The sequence below is a fragment of the Salvelinus fontinalis genome, chromosome 1, assembly GCF_029448725.1.
Source record: "Salvelinus fontinalis isolate EN_2023a chromosome 1, ASM2944872v1, whole genome shotgun sequence".
NCBI lineage: Eukaryota > Metazoa > Chordata > Actinopteri > Salmoniformes > Salmonidae > Salvelinus > Salvelinus fontinalis.
The window spans coordinates 59,474,355-59,493,888 of record NC_074665.1 but is presented as its reverse complement, the minus strand read 5'-3'; the positions used below and the strand labels follow the sequence as shown (position 1 = coordinate 59,493,888).

The 19,534-nt window shown below is 41.1% G+C and overlaps 1 protein-coding gene across 2 annotated transcripts in view; it reads left to right on the top strand.

The window, feature by feature from the left end:
* Nucleotides 1–10,815: 10,815 nt before the first annotated feature.
* LOC129858740 (heterogeneous nuclear ribonucleoprotein L-like) overlaps nucleotides 10,816–19,534 on the top strand; it is a 55,145-nt gene continuing 46,426 nt past the window's right edge. For both annotated transcript variants that reach the window (XM_055928054.1, XM_055928053.1), the window contains exon 1: nucleotides 10,816–11,209. In XM_055928054.1, the coding sequence (XP_055784029.1) occupies nucleotides 11,006–11,209 (204 nt within the window). In that variant the 5' untranslated portion in view covers nucleotides 10,816–11,005. The remainder of the gene's footprint in view (nucleotides 11,210–19,534) is intronic.

Sequence of the window (19,534 nt, the reverse complement as noted above, 5' to 3'; positions counted from 1 at the left end):
TATCTTGAGTCAACAAGTGTTCAACCCCTTTGTTATGGCAAGCCTAAATACATTTGTGAGTCAAAATGTGCTTAATAAGTTGCATGGACTCACTCGTGCAATAAGTGTTTAACATGATTTTTGAATGACTACCTCATCTCTGTTCCCCACACACACACAGATAATTGTAAGGTCTCTCAGTTGAGCAGTGAATTTAAAACACAGATTCAACCACAAAGACCAGGGAGGTTTTCCAATGCCTCGCAAATAAGGTAACCTATTGGTAGATGGGTAAAAATGAAAGAAGCGGACATTGAATATCCCTTTGAGCATGGTGAAGTTATTAAATACACTTTGGATGGTGTATCAATACACCCAGTCACTACAAAGATACAGGCGTCCTTCCTAACTCAGTTGCTGGAGAGGAAGGAAACCGCTCAGGGATTTCACCAAGAGACCAACGGTGACTTTAAAACAGTTACAGAGTTTAATGGCTGTGATAGGAGAAAACTGAGGATGAATCAACAACATTGTAGTTACTCCACAATAGTAGCCTAAATGACAGTGAAACGAAGGAAGCATGTACAGAATAAAAATATTCCAAAACATGCATCCTGTTTGCAACAAGGAACTAAAGTAAAACTTCAAAAAATGTGGCAATTGGTTTTTTAACTTGATGTCCTGAATAGAAAGGGTTATATTTGGGGTAAATTCAACACAACACATGTTGACAGCTGTGCCATACAGATTGCGAAATAGTTGGCAATAGATTTTTGAAGAACCAATTCCATGGTACAGGGAGTAGGAGTTGATATATAAAAAGATTCAAGATTTTGTGCTTTTCAGCTAAAATTATTGTACAGAATTCTTGCCACCAACAAAATGTTGAATATGTGTGTCATACAATCATCGCAGCTCTGCAGATTTTGTTGTGAGGATACAGAATCATTAGACCATTTGTTTTGGTATTGCCCACAGCCTGTTTCTGGTCTCTGGTTCAGGAATGGCTGAAAATGAATAATATTGATCTAAAATTAACTGTAGTAATAGTATTGTTGGGAGATCTGGAGAGACTGGGTCAGTCAATTACTAATATACTAATACTCTTAGTGTAAGTATTTATCTTTAACTTGCAATGTGTGGATTCTATTAAATTAGATTCAAATTGTATGTTAAACATCACAGCATAGTTGAAAGATATGTGGTGCGTAGAAATCCGAAGAGGGTGGCCAGCAGAGATGGGTGGGATGGGCTGAGGGTTGGGATGTGGAATTGGAGTCAAGTGGGAGTGGAGTTGCTGGGCAGGGGATAGAATGACAGTCAAAGATAAAAGTCAAAAAATAAAGTCAAAATAAAACATAACAAAAGTATGTTTGAATGACACTGAGGGGCAGTATTGTTACAGTTAATGCCTGTTTGCCTGAGGCTGATGCCGTGCAGGTGTTTGTACACATGCATATACACACACACTCATTCAAATGCAAACACGTGCACATACACGGACACACATATACACATGTAAATAGTGCCACAAATGCACTCAAACATATTCAGTTGACCTTGCTGTTATGATTTTTGCTGTCCTTTTGTTTTTTGCATTGTTGACTCTGATTGCATCTGTGGGTCGCTCTGGATGGGACACTGTTAGATGACTAATGTGATGTATATATTGAGTGGCATCACTGCAAGTAGATTGTATGTTTTATATATTAAATAAAATAAAATAAAACATTTAAACTCTGAGTCACTGAGTACCGCTCTTTTTATTTTCAAGCGTGTTGGCTGGATCATGTTCTGAGTATGCTTGTCATCGGCAAGGACTAGGACTTAAAAAAAATATATATTATGAAGATACGAAATAGAAATATTATAATTTGTCTTCCATTTTGACATTACAGAGTATTTTGTGTAGATAATTTACAAAAAATTACAATTAAATACATTTTAGTCCCAACTTGTAACACAGCAAAATGTGAAACAAGTCAAGGGTGTGAAGAGTTTCTGAAGGCACTTTCTAGTCAATGAACAATCAGGTTTGTGGGAGCATTATGTTGTTTCCCTTTCCTTCCACTTTTCAAAAATGTTCCTCTGACTTCTCCATTTAGTCCAGAGACCAGATAAATGCCCATAAAAAGGGAGAAATTACTGTTTTTGGGCAATAGAACTAGAATACACTTCTAAGCATTGGTATAACCAGTGTGTAGGGGTCCGTGTAATCAATGGATGGTAAATCAGGTTGCAGTTCCACAAACTTCTTAACTGAATGGTTCTGAATGAATTCATATCAAACTACTGTTGGGAGCCTGCAGAGAATTACACGTTTCCTTTAAAATGTTCCCCAAAATGTGTTTTGTTCCTGTGAATGGCAGTACTTGTCTAGTCCAGGGCTCTTCAACCCTGTTCCTGGAGAGCTACCCTCCTGTAGGTTTTAACTCCAACCCTGTTCCTGGAGAGCTACACTCCTGTAGGTTTTCGCTCCAACCCAAGTTGTAACTAACAGCATTCAGTTTATCAACCAGCTAATTGTTAGAATCATGTGTGATAGATGAGGGTTGGAGTGAACCTATAGGACGGCTCTCAAGGAACAGGTTTGGAGAGCCCTAGTCTCTCCCACAGTCACTTTCTGGCAAGAAAGACTGTTTATCCAATTTTAAAAAGCTCAATTTGATATACTGTAGATAGCAATGTTTGTATATATTTGTCTCATTTCTAGAACTACAATTTAACATTCACTTGCTACAATCTTTTGATTTGAGTTCTTCGTTGTCAGAGCAGAAAACATTAACTTGTTTCTTGTTACTCATTCAACTGGTGCTTGTAGTTTGTTTTGAAAATGGTATTACAGTGATGGGCTGTGTAAGAGAAAGCCTCAGGAGAAATTGAGAATTGTTGGGGAAATGAGGAGAAAACACCTGCCTATCTGGCCTAAGAATGGCTACTTGTGTTTGTTTTCTACCACAAGTCAAATAACCAGATGTGTATTGTGTATCTTAGGCAAAGGCTGAACCAAGGCACTCTAACCAATGAGCAAATACAAGTTAGTGGGTCTCCTCAGATATAGGGTGGAGTGTTTCATTGTGCCATACCATCATGGACAAAATGGAAAGGGTGCCATCCTAAATGAGGTGCCTGTCAAACTAACTTCCTTCAGCACATCATTGAATACTAATGAAATCCCAATAGTATTTTTCCGTCTGCGCCTGTCACACTTTTGGATTCATCTCACATGTGGCCTATTTCAATTTGTAGCTACTCTAGCTGTAAGCAGTGTGAATACATTCTCATCTGAACCAAGTGAGTACTACCCTTTTGTCAAATCTGCTAAGAGACTCAAGTCAAAGGCCATTGGCAGCAGTGTTGCTATAGTAACTCTCCTTGGTTCAATTTACAAAAACTTTAAATTCAGAAGTCAGTCCTAAGCCTTTTTAGTCTCTTGGAGAGATGGGGGTGTTGAATTTTAACAGGTTGCTAAATCTACTTTTGCTTCACTGTTCATCTTCCTAGCATGGAGGAAGACAAGGTGTGTGTGGTTGGGCTGGATTTAATTGGATTAGATTAACATTCTTGTTCTTGAACCTATATATATTTTATTGCATCGGGCTAATGGCAAGATTTGTGGAGTATATTATTCAGTTGGGTGGAAGGTTGCTCTGAATGGTTGAATCTAAAGAATGTGACCTGTAGAATTTGTGTTGGTCTTAACTTTATGAAAGTAAATATGATTATTCAGTGTTGTCCTAAAACAGTGTTCAACATCACAGATAAGAGTGCCATTACAGTCTAAACTGATTTCACTTAAGTAAGCTAAAGCAGGGGTGCCAAACTCATTTTGCCCAGGGGCAGCATTCGGTCTTCTACAAGGTCCGGAGGGCCGCACTGATTTATCCTCACAACCAAAATCGGCAAAAGATTGTCCTTAATCCATCATTTGGGGAATTTTCAATACTCCCTGACTGTCTATCTTTAATTTTGGTGATTATTAGCGAGCTGGACAGGTCCATTATAATTTCTACACAGTTTTGACTGTTCAGAGGAGACTGTGTGATCAGGCCTTCATGGTCGAATTGCTGCAAAGAAACCACTACTAAAGGACACTAATAAGAAGAAGAAACTTGCTTGGGCCAAGAAACACGAGCAATGGACATTAGACCGGTGGAAATCTGTCCTTTGGTCTGATGAGTCTAAATGTGCGATTTTTGGTTCCAACCACAGTGTCTTTGTGAATCGCAGAGGAGGTGAACAGATGATCACTGCATGTGTGGCTCCCACCATGAAGCATGGAGGAGGAGGTAATCAAATCAAATGAAAGTTTATTTGTCACGTGCTCTGAATACAACAGGTGTAGACCTTACAGTGAAATGCTTACTTACAGGCTCTAACCAATAGTGCAAAAAAGTTATTTGGTGAACAATAGGTAGGTAAAGAAATAAAACAACAGTAAAAAGACAGGCTACATACAGTAGTGAGGCTATAAAAGTAGCGAGGCTACATACAGACACCGGTTAATCAGGCAAATTTAGGTATTATGTACATGTAGATATGGTTAAAGTGACTATGCATATATGATGAACAGAGAGTAGCAGTAGCGTAAAAGAGGGGTTGGCAAGTGGTGGGACACAATGCAGATAGCCCGGTTAGCCACTGTGCGGGAGCACTGGTTGGGCGGCCCAATTGAGGTAGTATGTACATGAATGTATAGTTAAAGTGACTATGCATATATGATAAACAGAGAGTAGCAGCAGCTTAAAAAGAGGGGTTGGGGGGTTGGGGGGGGGCACACAATGCAAATAGTCCTGGTAGCCATTTGATTACCTGTTCAGGAGTCTGGCTTGGGGGTAAAAACTGTTGAGAAGCCTTTTTGTCCTAGACTTGGCACTCCGGTACCGCTTGCCATGCGATAGTAGAGAGAACAGTCTATAACTGGGGTGGCTGGGGTCTAAGACAATTTTTAGGGCCTTCCTCTGACACCGCGTAGAGGTCCTGGATGGCAGGGGGCTTAGCCCGTGATGTACTGGGTCGTACGCACTACCCTCTGTAGTGCCTTGCGGTCAGAGGCCGTGATTGTGTGGGGGTGCTTTTCTGGTGACACTGTGATTTATTTAGAATTCAAGGCACACTTAACCAGCATGGCTACCACAGCATTTTGCAGCGATACGCCATCCCATCTGGTTTGAGCTAAGTGGGACTATAATTTATTTTTCAACAGAACAATGACCCAACACACCTCCAGGCTGTGTAAGGGCTATTTGACCAAGAAGGAGAGAGATGGATTGCTGCATCAGATGATCTGGCCTCCACAATCACCCGACCTCAACCCAATTGAGATAGTTTAGGATGAGTTGGACCGCAGAGTGAAGGAAAAGCAGCCAACAAGTGCTCAGCATATGTGGGAAGTCCTTCAAGACTGTTGGAAAAGAATTCCAGGTGAAGCTGGTTGAGAGAATACCAAGAGTGTGCAAAGCTGTCATCAAGGCAAAGGGTGGCTATTTGAAGAAACTAAAATCTAAAATATATTTGATTTGTTAACACTTTTTTGGTTACTACGTGATTCAATATGTGCTATTTCATAATTAAAATAAAGAAAAACCCTTGAATGAGTAGGTGTGTCCTAACTTTTTACTGGTACTTTATATCTATCATATATAAATTACTATTCAGAAAACAGATGAGTGGGCAGTGGAAGTTTGAAAATGACAGCTGTTACTGTAGGAACCACATCAACACACATCAACACACTGGGATTAGAAAGAGAGTTTGTCACTGGATATGTTGTTTGAACACGCCATTAAAAAAATCCCCTGAGTCACAAAAAGCTGGCTGATGACCCATGGTATAGAGTCATGATATATAAAATATGGAAGATAATCACATACATAACATAGATAGTCTAGTAAACTTCCATATAAAGAATTATGAGGAAATTATTGTCTCTTTGGTCAAATAAATAGACAAGTTTGCTATACATTTTCTTCACTATGTAGGCATCCTAAATGTACTAAGTGTACTACTTTCATGGCCTACGGTGGCCCAGCGGTCTAAGCCGCCTGCCTGCGGCACACGTCTACACTGTCGGCATAGGTTTGAATCCGGCCTACTGCTCTTTGACACAACCTGTCTCTATCTTTCCCCACTGTCATCCTCTATCTGTTCAATAAAGTCAGATAATACCTATTTAATCCGTTCCATCTGACTGCGCAATCCACTCTCATCAGCCCAGGCAGGGAAGTTATAAACTTGATCGCCACTATAAAAGCATCTATATATTATCTCACATTTCTTTTAGACTAACATTTCGTTTTCAACAGCAGGGATTTGTATAAACCTTGCTTTCTGTCTCTTCGACATTTGCAACATTGTTTCAATATTCCAATTCGATCTCGGTGGCCTTCAGTTACATATACGTATCTAAAAGAAGATTAAGAATTCTCCTGCACTAACAGTTAACTCATATAATGTTTGACTGTGCGGTCAGTATGAGTAACTGTTTGGGGACCATAAATGATGTCACACTAACTGAAACAGTAACTGCTCTCTTTTGACTTAATCCTCATTTGTCAGGGATAAACTGTATATGTAAGTCGGTGCTGTTAACAAGATAAACATTTAGAAATCCAGCGGCCATAATGCAGTCAGTGATGATTCTTTGGGCCTTTCATAGATGGGATAGAAGATCTGAAGTCCTGACACAACTCTCCTGCCCCAAGTTATAGCGGCAGAGATGAGAATCTCCTAAAAGTGTCAGAAGAAGCTGTTTTTCCCCCAGCTGGGGAGAGATAACGATCACAGCACCATCCACCTCCTCGGGTAGACCGCAGGCCTTCTACCAAACCAATCTCCAACGGAGCCGCAGGCACCATACTGGGACCCATTTTCAAAACTTCCTAAAGTGTTGCCACAGCACACGATTTAGAGTTCACATATTTGTAAGGCTCCTGCTATATGTTGCATACTTTAGTCTGTTATCTAGTTCTCTAAAGTTCCCACTAAGATGCTAGACTTGAATGCATCCTAGAGCTGAGAAGATCCTCCAGCTTAGTCGAACAGCTTTCCACTCCATAGGCTTATAGACAGTGGTATATTATTGACTGAGAATCATAACTACAGTCAGGAGAAATCCTTCCCTCCACAGGAGGCTGGTGAGGGGAAGACAGCTCTAAATAATAGCTGGAATGAAGTGAAGAGTAACCATGTGTTTGAGACCATTCCATTCATTTCGTTCCAGGCATTACTATGATCCCTTCCGCCCCAATTAAGTTCCCACCAGGCACCTGTGCTTCCCTCAGTACTAAACTAGTTGATGTGGCAGGTCTCTGTTTGTCTATCTAACCAAGATTTTAAATTGGGCGTTGGGCTTCCTGATTCTGAACATGTCCAAGGTGTTTTGCTCTGCTGAAACACACATTACCAATGTCCTCCTCTGCAAAATCAATAGCTCTAAATAGAAGGATTCAGACTCTCTATGCTTCAAGCTTGGGTTTGTCCAGTTCACATGTACAGTAACATTATGAAACCCAATATTTCCTCACCTTTTCAGTTTTATATGCTGTCCTTGTGTACTTTCGATTCTTTGCCCACCTCAGTAATACCGGTAGGCTAAACACACTAGTTTAAATTGCCAATCTATGCCTTATGTTTATTCAATGTCCACCCTATCTTCTTCAAAGAGAAAGCCTAGCTGTCCCAAGATGACATGGAAGCAGTGCTTGTTAAGCTTCAGAGGCTTCAGTGTGGTAAACCGGGTCATGTTGAAACCCCTGAGACACTCCCCAGAAGACCCTGTTAAAGCGAGACATATCACCTCATCAAATGCATCCTATGGCCGATACACAGAGGAGCCAACCAACTGGGTGGTTCCTTTATCTCTTCAAACAAAACCGCTTTAATCAAATCAAAGTTTATTGATCACGTACATAGATTTGAAGGTGTTATTGCAGGTGCAGTGAAATGCTTATGTTACTACTGTAGCTTCAAAAGTGCAGTAGAATGTCTCGGGAATACACAATAATAAAAAAAAATGAAACAAGAAATAACATTCGTATTAAATATATTAGAGTGAGAATATTAATGTGGTGTGTATTGACGGAATGTAATTTGGAAAATAAAATGGTATGTACACTAGTGGATATAATAGGATGACCTATGTCGAGAATACAGTATACACATACAGTACACAGTGAGTAAACAGTGTATAAACAGAATATGAGGTGACCAGTGTTCAATTACTTTATATACATGAGGCATTAGTCTCAAGGTGCAGGGCTGAGTACCAGGCAGGTAGCTGGCTAGTGATGTGCTGTTCAACAGTCTGATGGCCTAGTGATAGAGTTTCTCAGTCTTTCTGCCGGGACCACGTCTCTCGGTCTCTCAGTCTCTCAGTCCTGGCTCTGATGCCAACTCTCATCATGACCTGAGAATCAGGGTCAGTGTGGAGTTACACCTTAGCACAAAGGGAAGCAGGCGTTGCATTGAAATGTATTGTATAGCACAGTGTGATATTTAAAGCTCTTATGCCTGTTTACACCCACTCTCTCTTTCCCCTATGTACTTTTTCCTTTATGGTCCACTCTTTTCTCTTCCCTCTTGAGATACTTGTCAGGTATTGAGCTGCATGTGTCAGAGTACTGTGTGACCTTAGGACCTTGAAGTCTTGTCTGGCTACCCAAACTGTTTGTTCTGGCCAAACGCTAAGCCATGCCCACAGTCGTTAGTTTTTTCTCCGCAATGAGTGGATCTGAGTACCTACTCAATGATTTCTAGAACGCAAACCCATTCTAACCATTCTGATTGGTCCCAGAAACCAATGGTTTGGGCCAGAGCCTGAACACAAATGGGTAAAGTGGCGTTTTGAAAATTCGTCATTGGCTTTGATACTCTGATTGGTTAGAGATTATCCAATCGCTGATGACTGTGTTGTACAACACCCCTAATTTTGATGTCACCACAAACGACTTCAATGATGTCAGTTTCAGACTGAAGAATGTAGAGAACACAGAGCAGGTGAATAATTCAGTTTGAGTTGTGAACTTTGTTTTATCACAAGGTGCTACAATACACACAGATACAGATACCGCAGATACACATGGTGAAGACATCTATTTCTTCACTTCCTCTTCCGTGTGTGTGCAAGATGTTTTTTCATCCAGTTGCAGTTCCTCTGTTGGATGACTTAAACATTAGGGCTGAATCCTAATATTAACTTGAACTTTCGCATAGATTATATGCCTTCATGTCAACCTGAGATGTGAATATCTGAAGATATCTCAAGATCCTTGAATAACGATACCTGTTATAAAACTTACCTGCTCAGATGCTTTTTCTTTTTCTTTGTGTGTCTTACCTCTTCCCACGTAGATCTCAACAAGTGTGACTAGCATGTCTCACACACATTTTGATATCTCAGCTCTAAACAAAGGCAGTCAAGTGTGAAAGGCTTACTTTGGTGGGGGGGGGGGGGTGGTTGACTGAGTATAGCTTTAATCCATGCTCGTGTATCACTCACTCCACCCACCTGTTACTATTTATGGGTATTGTCCTTACACAATCTCAGTCTCCAACAAGACATTCCTGCCCAATGCCCATTGAATGGTTTATCAGTCTGATCTATGAAATCCGTTTTTTTCTGTCTTAACATAACAGAGTGTGTGGGTAAAGAAGGGTGTGGAAAGTGTGTAACAAGACTGTTTCCTTCCTGAATATACCTGCAACAGCTAACCAACAGGTTGGGGGCACTACCCTCAGACCCCCTGTCCAGTACCCCAGTGGGGTTTCAAACAACATGACAATCTGAGTATGTTCAGGATGTTCATCATGATCAGTTTGACTAATGCAACACACTCTAACGGATATTCCCTCTGGTAGCCTACACAGCATCAAATATCAAGGACGATGGTGTGAATGAGGTGTGGTTATAACAGTGAGTGTCAGACGGCAGTGGATGAGACAAGAAGTGAAGGAAACCCACAGAGACCCTAGGATAAACAACACAATTGTGCAAACCCCAGAGACAGTGAGAGGAGGCTCCATTACCATTTCCTACTCCAACCTTCTTTTTAAACCATGTGAGAGAGGCATGTCACAGCAGTGCTCTGAGCTTGAGGGTCAAATGCATGCTGCCAAAAGAGTCTGACTCATAATAGAGGCTGTAGCCTATTGAATCAAATAAGATCAAATCATTATTATTATGGGTGCATTGAGAGTTTCAGAGAGATTTCACATCAACAATCTGTTTGTGGTGGTTATTGTACCTCAGCTGTTCATGATTTGAGGACATCTATTAACACCTAGCTGAATAGCCTATTGTTTATTTACAACAATATTTTAACCGTTTGTTAATAGTTAATAGTGCAGTGCATGAGTAGCAATAATGACTGAGACGCTGTAGTGACCATACCGCCTATTTGCATGGAAATGTTGGAGTGCAAATACCCATTTTGATTACGAATATTTGCGTAAATGAAAATCGTGCAGGCGGTCACACGTTTGCCACTCAACCCTTTCTTTTACTCAAGTTTGAATACATTTCAGCTATCCAGAAAAGTGGAAAACTAGAACTGATATATATATATATGAGTGGTTATTGTTGGCTAAACATTGATACCATGCGGTAAGAATGTAGCACTTTACGAATTTAAACATTGTTTCTGTTGCAGCAGAAGCACTGATATGACAGCTCGAGCATTGGCAATAATCTCTGCGTACTTTGCTGCAGAATGTGGAGACTGGAGAGCGCCTGCTTTCTCTGTTGAAAGACTAAGACTGACCAATCGGTATCTGTATTCCTAATTAGCAAGCACAGACTGTCCAATGAGGGACGTGCTGGGTGGGTTCTCCACACACACCTTCTCGGGGCCACTCTGGTACAGAATCGCGAAGGAGGGCGCGTTACAGAATGACATACAGGTTTTCTTGATGCACACAACGCCAGAGACAATTAGAAAAAAAGAACGAGAGGGACTTTTCGACGAACGACTAGTCCGTCTTCACGCTTTGTGTCCAAGAAGGATTCAATCTGTCCACCTGAAGAGGCATGTCGCTTATTGAAGAATACGAGGAAGGGGAGTATGGGAGGGCGCCGAAGCGACTGAAGACCACTGAGGTGGAGGAGGGCGAGGAGCTGGAGGAGGGAGAGGATTCGGACTCGGAGTCTGCAGGGCTGCTCGGAGATGTGGAGAATGTAGGAGCCGAGAAAAGGCCACGGTGGACCGGAACGAAATACGGACCTGAAAGACTGGTAAGGGAAGCGCGACCTTATTATAATATAACATCTGAATCTGATGTTTTGCAATATTACTGTAAATAACTGGCAATGATCACAATGTTGCTACTGAAATAGTAGCCTAACCTATATATAGTTTATTATTTCCTTGGGTTCCTCTGTGATTGATAATCTGTCAGTCCTTTGCACTCAATATATCAATTGACAGTCTGAAGCCCTACATGTAAGATTGAAGGGTACTGTCCAGCTAAAAATCATACAATGCGTTGGCAGACTACAGTTATTTTCTACTCTGACAAGGTGTAAATCTTGTTAAGAAAAGATGGACACGTGTTGAAGTAAAACGGGATTGCAATATGATCCACATGACATGGATTATAACTGATTTATTGAACAATTTATGCATAACATCAAACTGCATAAAAAAAGAAAAGTGCTTTGCAGAGTTTTAACCAGCCTGGTCTCATAGACTAGACGTAACATAGTACATGTAAATCTGGGACACTGAAATTACATTTGTTATGGTTACATAAAACAGATTCGGTCAGGGTTAATGGGTAACACGAACATCTACCAATCCAAAGGCTAATTAGCAACTTTTCAACTACATACTTATTTGTAATAATGTAATAGGAAATGTAATTCGTAACTTATCAAAATAAATGGGTAATGGACAACCACACATGAATACAGTTGAAGTCGGAAGTTTGCATACACCTTAGCCAAATACATTTAAACTCAGTTTTTCACAAACCCTAATCCTAGTAAAAATTCCCTGTTTTAGGTCAGTTAGGATCACTACTTTATTTTAAGAATGTGAAATGTCAGAATATTAGTAGAGAGAATGATTTCAGCTTTTATTTCTTTCATCACATTCCCAGTGGGTCAGAAATGTACATACACTCAATAAGTATTTGGTAGCATTGCCTTTAAATTGTTTAACTTAGGTGAAACGTTTCAGGTAGCCTTCCACAAGCTTCCCACAATGAGTTGGGTGATATTTGGCCCATTCCTCCTGACAGAGCTGGTGTAACTAAGTCAGGTTTGTAGGCCTCCTTGTTTGCACACACTTTTTCAGTTCTGCCCACAAATGTTCTATAGGATTGAGGTCAGGGCTTTGTGATGGCCACTCCAATACCTTGACTTTGTTGTCCTTAAGCCATTTTGCAACAACTTTGGAAGTATTGTCCATTTGGAAGACCCATTTGCGACCAAGCTTTAACTTCCTGACTGATGTCTTGAGATGTTGCTTCAATATATCCACATAATTTTCCTGCCTCATGATGCCATCTATTTTGTGAAGTGCCCCAGTTTCTTCTGCAGCAAAGTACCCCCACAACATGATGCTTACACCCCTGTGTTTCATGGTTGGGATGGTGTTCTTCGGCTTGCAAGCATCCCCCTTTTTCCTCCAAACATAACGATGGTCATTATGGCCAAACAGTTCTATTTTTGTTTCATCAGACCAGAGGACATTTCTCCAAAAAGTACGATCTTGGTCCCCATGTGCAGTTGTAAACCGTAGTCTGGATATTTTATGGCGGTTTTGGAGCAGTGGCTTCTTCCTTGCTGAGCGGCCTTTCAGGTTATGTCGATATAGGACTTGTTTTACTGTGGATACAGATACTTTTGTACCTGTTTCCTCCAGCATCTTCACAAGGTCCTTTGCTGTTGTTCTGGGATTGATTTGCACTTTTCGCACCAAAGTCCAATCATCTCTAGGTGACAGAACGCGACTCCTTCCTGAGCGGTATGATGGCTGCATGGTCCCATGGTGATTATACTTGTGTACTATTGTTTGTACAGATGAATGTGGTACCTTCAGGCGTTTAGAAATTGCTCCCAAGGATGAACCAGACTCGTGGAGGTCTACAATTTTTTGTCTTATTTCTTTTGATTTTCTCATGATGTCAAGCAAAGAGACACTGAGTTTGAAGGTAGGCCTTGAAATACATCCATAGGTACACCTCCAATTGACTCAAATTATGTCAATTAGCCTATCAGAAGCTTCTAAATCCATGACGTCATTGTCTGGAATTTTCCAAGCTGTTTAAAGGCACAGTCAACTTAGCGTATGTAAACTTCTGACCCACTGGAATTGTGATACAGTGAATTATGAGTGAAATAATCTGTCTGTAAACAATTGTTGGAAACATTTCTTGTGTCATGCACAAAGTAGATGTCCTAACCAACTTGCGAAAACTATAGTTTGTTAACAAGAAATTTGTGGAGTCGTTGAAAAACGAGTTTTAATGACTCCAACCTAAGTGTATGTAAACTTCCGACTTCAACTGTACATACCATATGAAACGTAACATATCATACTAAATGGAGTGTCTTGGATTTTACATACAGAATAATATGAAATGCTCTGAGATCATGTTGCAACTAACATACTGAACCCTATATAGACTACAGTAATAGTATGCCTACTATTGTAACCGTGACATGAATATTGACTGACATTCGTGAAGTTAGGTATTATCGGTCATATCCTTAGCCTAATATCATGATCATGAGCTATGTATTAACCCCAGTGTGTTTGGAAATGTCATCTACCTCCTGCTTTTTGTAAAAGTGCATAGTGACATGACATCTCTTCAGTGAAGGTGATTTGCATGGCTTACATAGGCTAAGTCTGTAGACTGTGCTACACTGTCAGAGTATAGTCTAGTCTTGTACACCTGTCACCATTAGACAGTGCATTATTGATGGTGATCCATGGGTCGCTCGGTTGGATAGGTTATATGCGAATGGCAACATCTCCACTTCTGATGTCTAATGTCTGGAATTAAATTATGTGAAGGCCTGCTCATGCTCTGCAACTCTGACTTTACCAGGACATGAATAGTTGACTATTATTAAGAGTAAATAGTCTATAAACGTATAATAGTGCGTAAAGGGGAGCTGAGTATTTGGATTGTAAACCATAATCTGCTGAATTGTCCTGTGAAAATGAGCATCTTGATTTTCACTCATGTTTTAGATCTGATTTAGCTCATCTCAACCTCTGCGGGGTGCATAATGCAGCCCAGTATGTGCCTTGCTTTGAGATCAAAACCAGACAGGAATGCAGGAAGAGAAACTACAGCTCCCTGCTCTGTGTGCATAGGCCTATCTCCGCTACATCTTCTCAGCAGATTATCATAAGAACGGTCCCGGCATGAGGAGGCATTGAACGCATTATCTAGATTAGCTATGCAGTGTTTTGGTCTTTGCTAGCTCAGGCGGTGCAGATCTTTAGTCCGTTGATCGGCTTTTCCCCTTATCACCAAGGAAAAGCTGCGAATCCGCCACCGGCAAGACAGATTCAGCTGCCTGATGTCACAACTGGCTGTGGAGCATGCCCCTTATCTGTACTCTCTCCCAACTAGGGTTGCCTGTACTTTCAACCAATAGATTGGTCGAAATTTTAAAACTTGTATTTTTCCATATATAGACATTATTTAGACATTATTTGTATTTTTCCAATAAATCAACTTTATTTAGGCTACTGAGCTTGTCAGACGCTTTAAGCACTGCGATTAAAAATGAAGACACACAAATTACTAGAGAGGGTGTCAGAGATCAATAGAAAAAAACTTGTTCCTGACCATACTCCTCCCTCTGCTGCTGGCCTCGTCATGCTCCTAAAGTTGCCGGTATTAGGCTACACCAGTGGTCAGCAACCTTTTCCATTTGGAGTGCTAAGTTATCGTACCATTTCTACTGATTTGCTTTCCGTGCCACTTATGTTTTTTATATGCAAATTTTCGTGGAACAGTTTAATTTAATATATAATAAAGTCTTGATATCTCAAAATCAATGTCATGTGGTTAATCAAAATCTAAATGACAATTACACATCTAAAAGTAACTTCTATTGCCAATATGTAAAAATAGCCTAAAAATAGCCAAATAAAAACATTGCAGCCCACAGGGAGAAAATATCCTGATAAAAATAAATGTCCTATGAATCACATTGGTTACACATGGCCTGTCTGCAAGGAACTTGAAACATTATCAACTATTGAATTAACTTGGTCAGGCCTGAAACTCCTGCTAGCAAACTTGCAACATTGTATAAAATATTCTGGGCCTTCAGAGTTTCCTAGACCAGTGAGCTCCGGACAGTCAGACTATGTTGGGCAAGGGATAAGAAGTAATCAGGTAGGCCTATTTTATAACGTTTCCACCGGATCAGAGCATGACATTTCTTGCCCCTCTCATGCTGAGTGGTAATCGAAAGGGAGAGAGCTGGAAAGATTTTTCCAATAGGCTACATTGAGGAACTATTGTTGTTCTCAATGGATGTAAAAACAGACTTTGTTTACTTGCTGTTTGAGGTGAAGAACTAATTACTTTGAAAAGCTCCACAGTGATGGTGAGTTAATACAATCAGGAATAGTATTAGATCCCCAAATGGGCACATTTATAGGCCTATATTCGTGAGCAGGCCAGGTAGCCTAGGCCTAGTTCTATGTGTAATCAGGTGCGTGTCCTTACTCAAGATGGACAGGAGCACTCCAAACAAAAGATAATGAATAAATTGACAACCCATAAATGGAATGAAATAAACCAACACTTTTGCCTCACAAGTGTAGCCTTGGTTGTGCTCTCTGCAAACAACGTGTCCAGTCCTGCAATGACAAAGGTAAGACTATAATAATAATAGATTGAATGCATTAACAGAAATTACTGTAACCAAACAAGCATTGTAGATTAGAAAATGTTTATCCCATGTGTAACTCTGTGTTGTTGTTTTTGTCGCACTGCTTTGCTTTATCTTGGCCAGGTCGCAGTTGTAAATGAGAGCTTGTTCTCAACTGGCTTACCTGGTTAAATAAAGGTGAAATAAAAAATAATAATAACAAAAAAAATTGGAAGGGCAAAAACAAATTTCACACCACAGGCCACGGTCGTCTAGACAAGACTGCAGCCTTGGGTAAAACAAAGGGGGAGGGGTGTGTCTCTTTGTTCACAACAGCTGGTGCACGATTTCTAATGTTAAGTGTAGAGTTTTTGCTCACCTGAGTTTGAGTACCTCATAATAAGCTACAGACCATATTATTTACAAAGAGAGTTTTCATCTGTATTTTTCGTAGCTGTTTATTTACCACCCCAAACTGATGCTTGCACTAAGACCACACTCAACAAGATCTATAGGGCCATAAGCAAACAAGAAAATGCACATCAAGAGGCGGTGCTTCTCGTCATCGGTGATTTTAATGCAGGAAAACTGAAATCCGTTTTACCAAATTTGTACCATCCTGTGCAACTAGAGATGACAAAACTCTTATTCACCTTTACTCCACACACAGAAACATATACAAAACTCTCCCTCGCCCTCCCTTTCGCAAATCTGACCATAACTCTATCCTCCTGATTCCTGCTTACAAGCAAAAACTCAAACCTGGAAGTGGTCCGATGAAGGTGGATGCTAAGCTACAGGACTGTTTTACTTGCACAGACTGGAATATGTTCTGGGATTCATCTGATAAAATTGAGGCGTTTACCACATCAGTCACCGGCTTCATTAATAAGTGTATTGATGACATCATCCCCACAGTGACCATACGTACTGTACATATCCCAACCAGAAGCCATGGATTACAGGCAACATCCGCACTGAGCTAAAGCCTACAGCTGCTGTTTTCAAGGAGCGGGACACTAATTTGGGCGCCTATAAGAAATCCCACTATGACCTCCAATGAGCCATCAAATAGACAAAGCATCAATACAGGACTAAGATCGAATCCTGCTACGCTGGCGCCTACGCTCGTCGGATGTTGCAGGGTATGAAAACTATCATGGATTACATAGGGGAAACCCAGATGCGAGCTTCCCAGTGACGAGAGTCTACCAGACCTGTTAAATGCCTTCTATGATTGCTTCGAGGCAAGCAACACTGAACACTGTGTGATCTTGCTCTCCGTAGCCGATGTAAGACCTTTAAACAGGTTAACATTCAGACAGATTACCAGGACGCGTAGTCAGAGCATGCATGGACCAGCAGGCAAGTGACTTCACTGACATTTTCAACCTCTCCCTGACCCAGTCTGTAATAGCTACATGTTCCAAGCAGACCACCATAGTCACTGTACCCAAGAACGCCATGGTAACCTGTCTGAATGACTATCGCCCCATAGCACTCACATCTGTAGCCATGAAATGCTTTGAAAGGCTGGTCATGGCTCACATCAACACCATCATCCCAGACTCCCTGGACCCTCTCCAATTCGCATTGGTGCCCCAACAGATGAACAGATGACGCAATCTCTATTGCACTCCACACTGCCCTGTCCCACATGGAAAAGAGGAACATCTTTGTGAGAATGTTGTTCAACTACAGTTCAACTACAGTTGAGCGTTCAACACCAGAGTGCACTCCAAGCTCATCACTAAGCCCAGGACCCTGCGACTGAACACCTCCCTCTGCAACTGCATTCTGGACTTCCTGACGGGCAGCTTTCAGGTGCTGAGGGTAGGCAACGACACATCCGCCACGCTGACCCTCAACAGGGGGGCCCTTTAGGGGTGCGCGCTTTGTCCCCTCCTATGCTCTCTATTAACCCACGACTGAGTGACCACGCACGACTGCAACACCATCATTACGTTTGCTGACAACACGACGATGGTAGGCTTGATCACAGACGACAATGAGACATCCTATAGGGAGGAGATCAGTGGTGTGGCAGTGTGGTGCCAGGAAAACAACCTCTCCCTCACCGTCAGCAAGACAAAGGAGCTGATCATGGACTACAGGAGATGGAGGGCCGAGGACGTCCCCGTCCACATCGACAGTGCTGAGTCGAAAGCTTACATTTCCTTGGTGTCCACATTACTAATGAATTAACCTGGTCCACACACACCAACACAGTCAGGAAGAAGGCACGACAATGCTTCTTCCCCCCCCTCAAGAGGCTAAAAAGATTTGGAATGGGCCCACAGATCCTCAAAAAGTTCTGCATCTGCACCATTGAGAGCATCTTGAATGACTGTATTACCACTTGGAATGGCAACTGCTTGGCATCCGACCGCAAGGCGCTACAGAGTGTAAGACGTATGACCCAATATAGCACTGGGACCGAGCTCCCTGTCATCCAGGACCTCTATACCAGGCGGTGTCAGAAGAAGGTTCTAAAGATTGTCAAAGATTCCAGCCACCCAAGTCATAGACGGTTGTCTCTGCTACCGGCAAGTGGTACCGATGCACCAAGTCTGGTTCCAAGTCTGGAACCAACAGGACCCTGAAAACCTTCTACTACCAAGCCATAAGGCACCTGAATAGTTAACCAAATAGCTACCCGGACAATCTGCGTTGACCCCCTGTTGTTTACGAAGCATGTGACAAATCTTTCAAAATATGTATATATGAATGAAGCCTTTACTGTATGTGCTTTTTACGATTAAATACAGGCTTCAAAATTCATAAAAAGTTACGTTAGCTGATTAAGATTATCTTGTGGAATAAAACATATAAGATTTCCTAAGCCTGTGTGTTACACAGACCTTAAGTCCAGCATTTATCCAAAAACCCTAAAAAAAGATCAACATTCATTTCCCCATAGGCCTACAAAAAGACCCCAGTACTATTGCGCTCTATATGCTAATGTGATTCTATGTGGAGAAAACACGCCTTTTTACCTTTTGCGCTTCAATGCACATGTGTAATTTAACGTAGCCTCCATTTAAATGAGATGCTGTTTGTCAAATAGGCTCCATTTGTGGAGCCTAATGTGTTTTTATTTGTAGGCCTATCCAATTCATCCCAATTAGGTAGCATACAGTAGACCTACCCTGATAGCCTATCTGAGTGCTGGATGCTGATGCTAGTGTTATTTAACACCGTAAATCATAGGAATTAGTGGTTTTGGGTGTATTTTTCCTTTAAGACGAGGCACCACAATCTAAAAGGACATTTTTTGACATCTATTTTGGGGTATTTTGGTCCTTTAATATTAGTTATTTCAACATTTGATGTAAATTTATATTTTCTTTTGTTTATCGTGCTACCAAAAAGCTCTGACGAAGGCCGTGAGGCCGATACGTAAAGCTTATTAAAGAGCAGTGATACTATCAAGAGCAGTGATACTATCAAGAGCGGTGATACTATCAAGAGCGGTGATACTATCAAGAGCGGTGATACTATCAAGAGCGGTGATACTATCAAGAGCGGTGATACTATCAAGAGTGTTGATACTATCAAGAGCGGTGATACTATCAAGAGCGGTGATACTATCAAGAGCAGTGATACTATCAAGAGCAGTGATACTATCAAGAGCAGTGTGCGGGTTTCTTCTTTCTTGTCAGTTTATCATGCTACCGTCATAGAAATGTCATGCATTTTAACCACATTCAA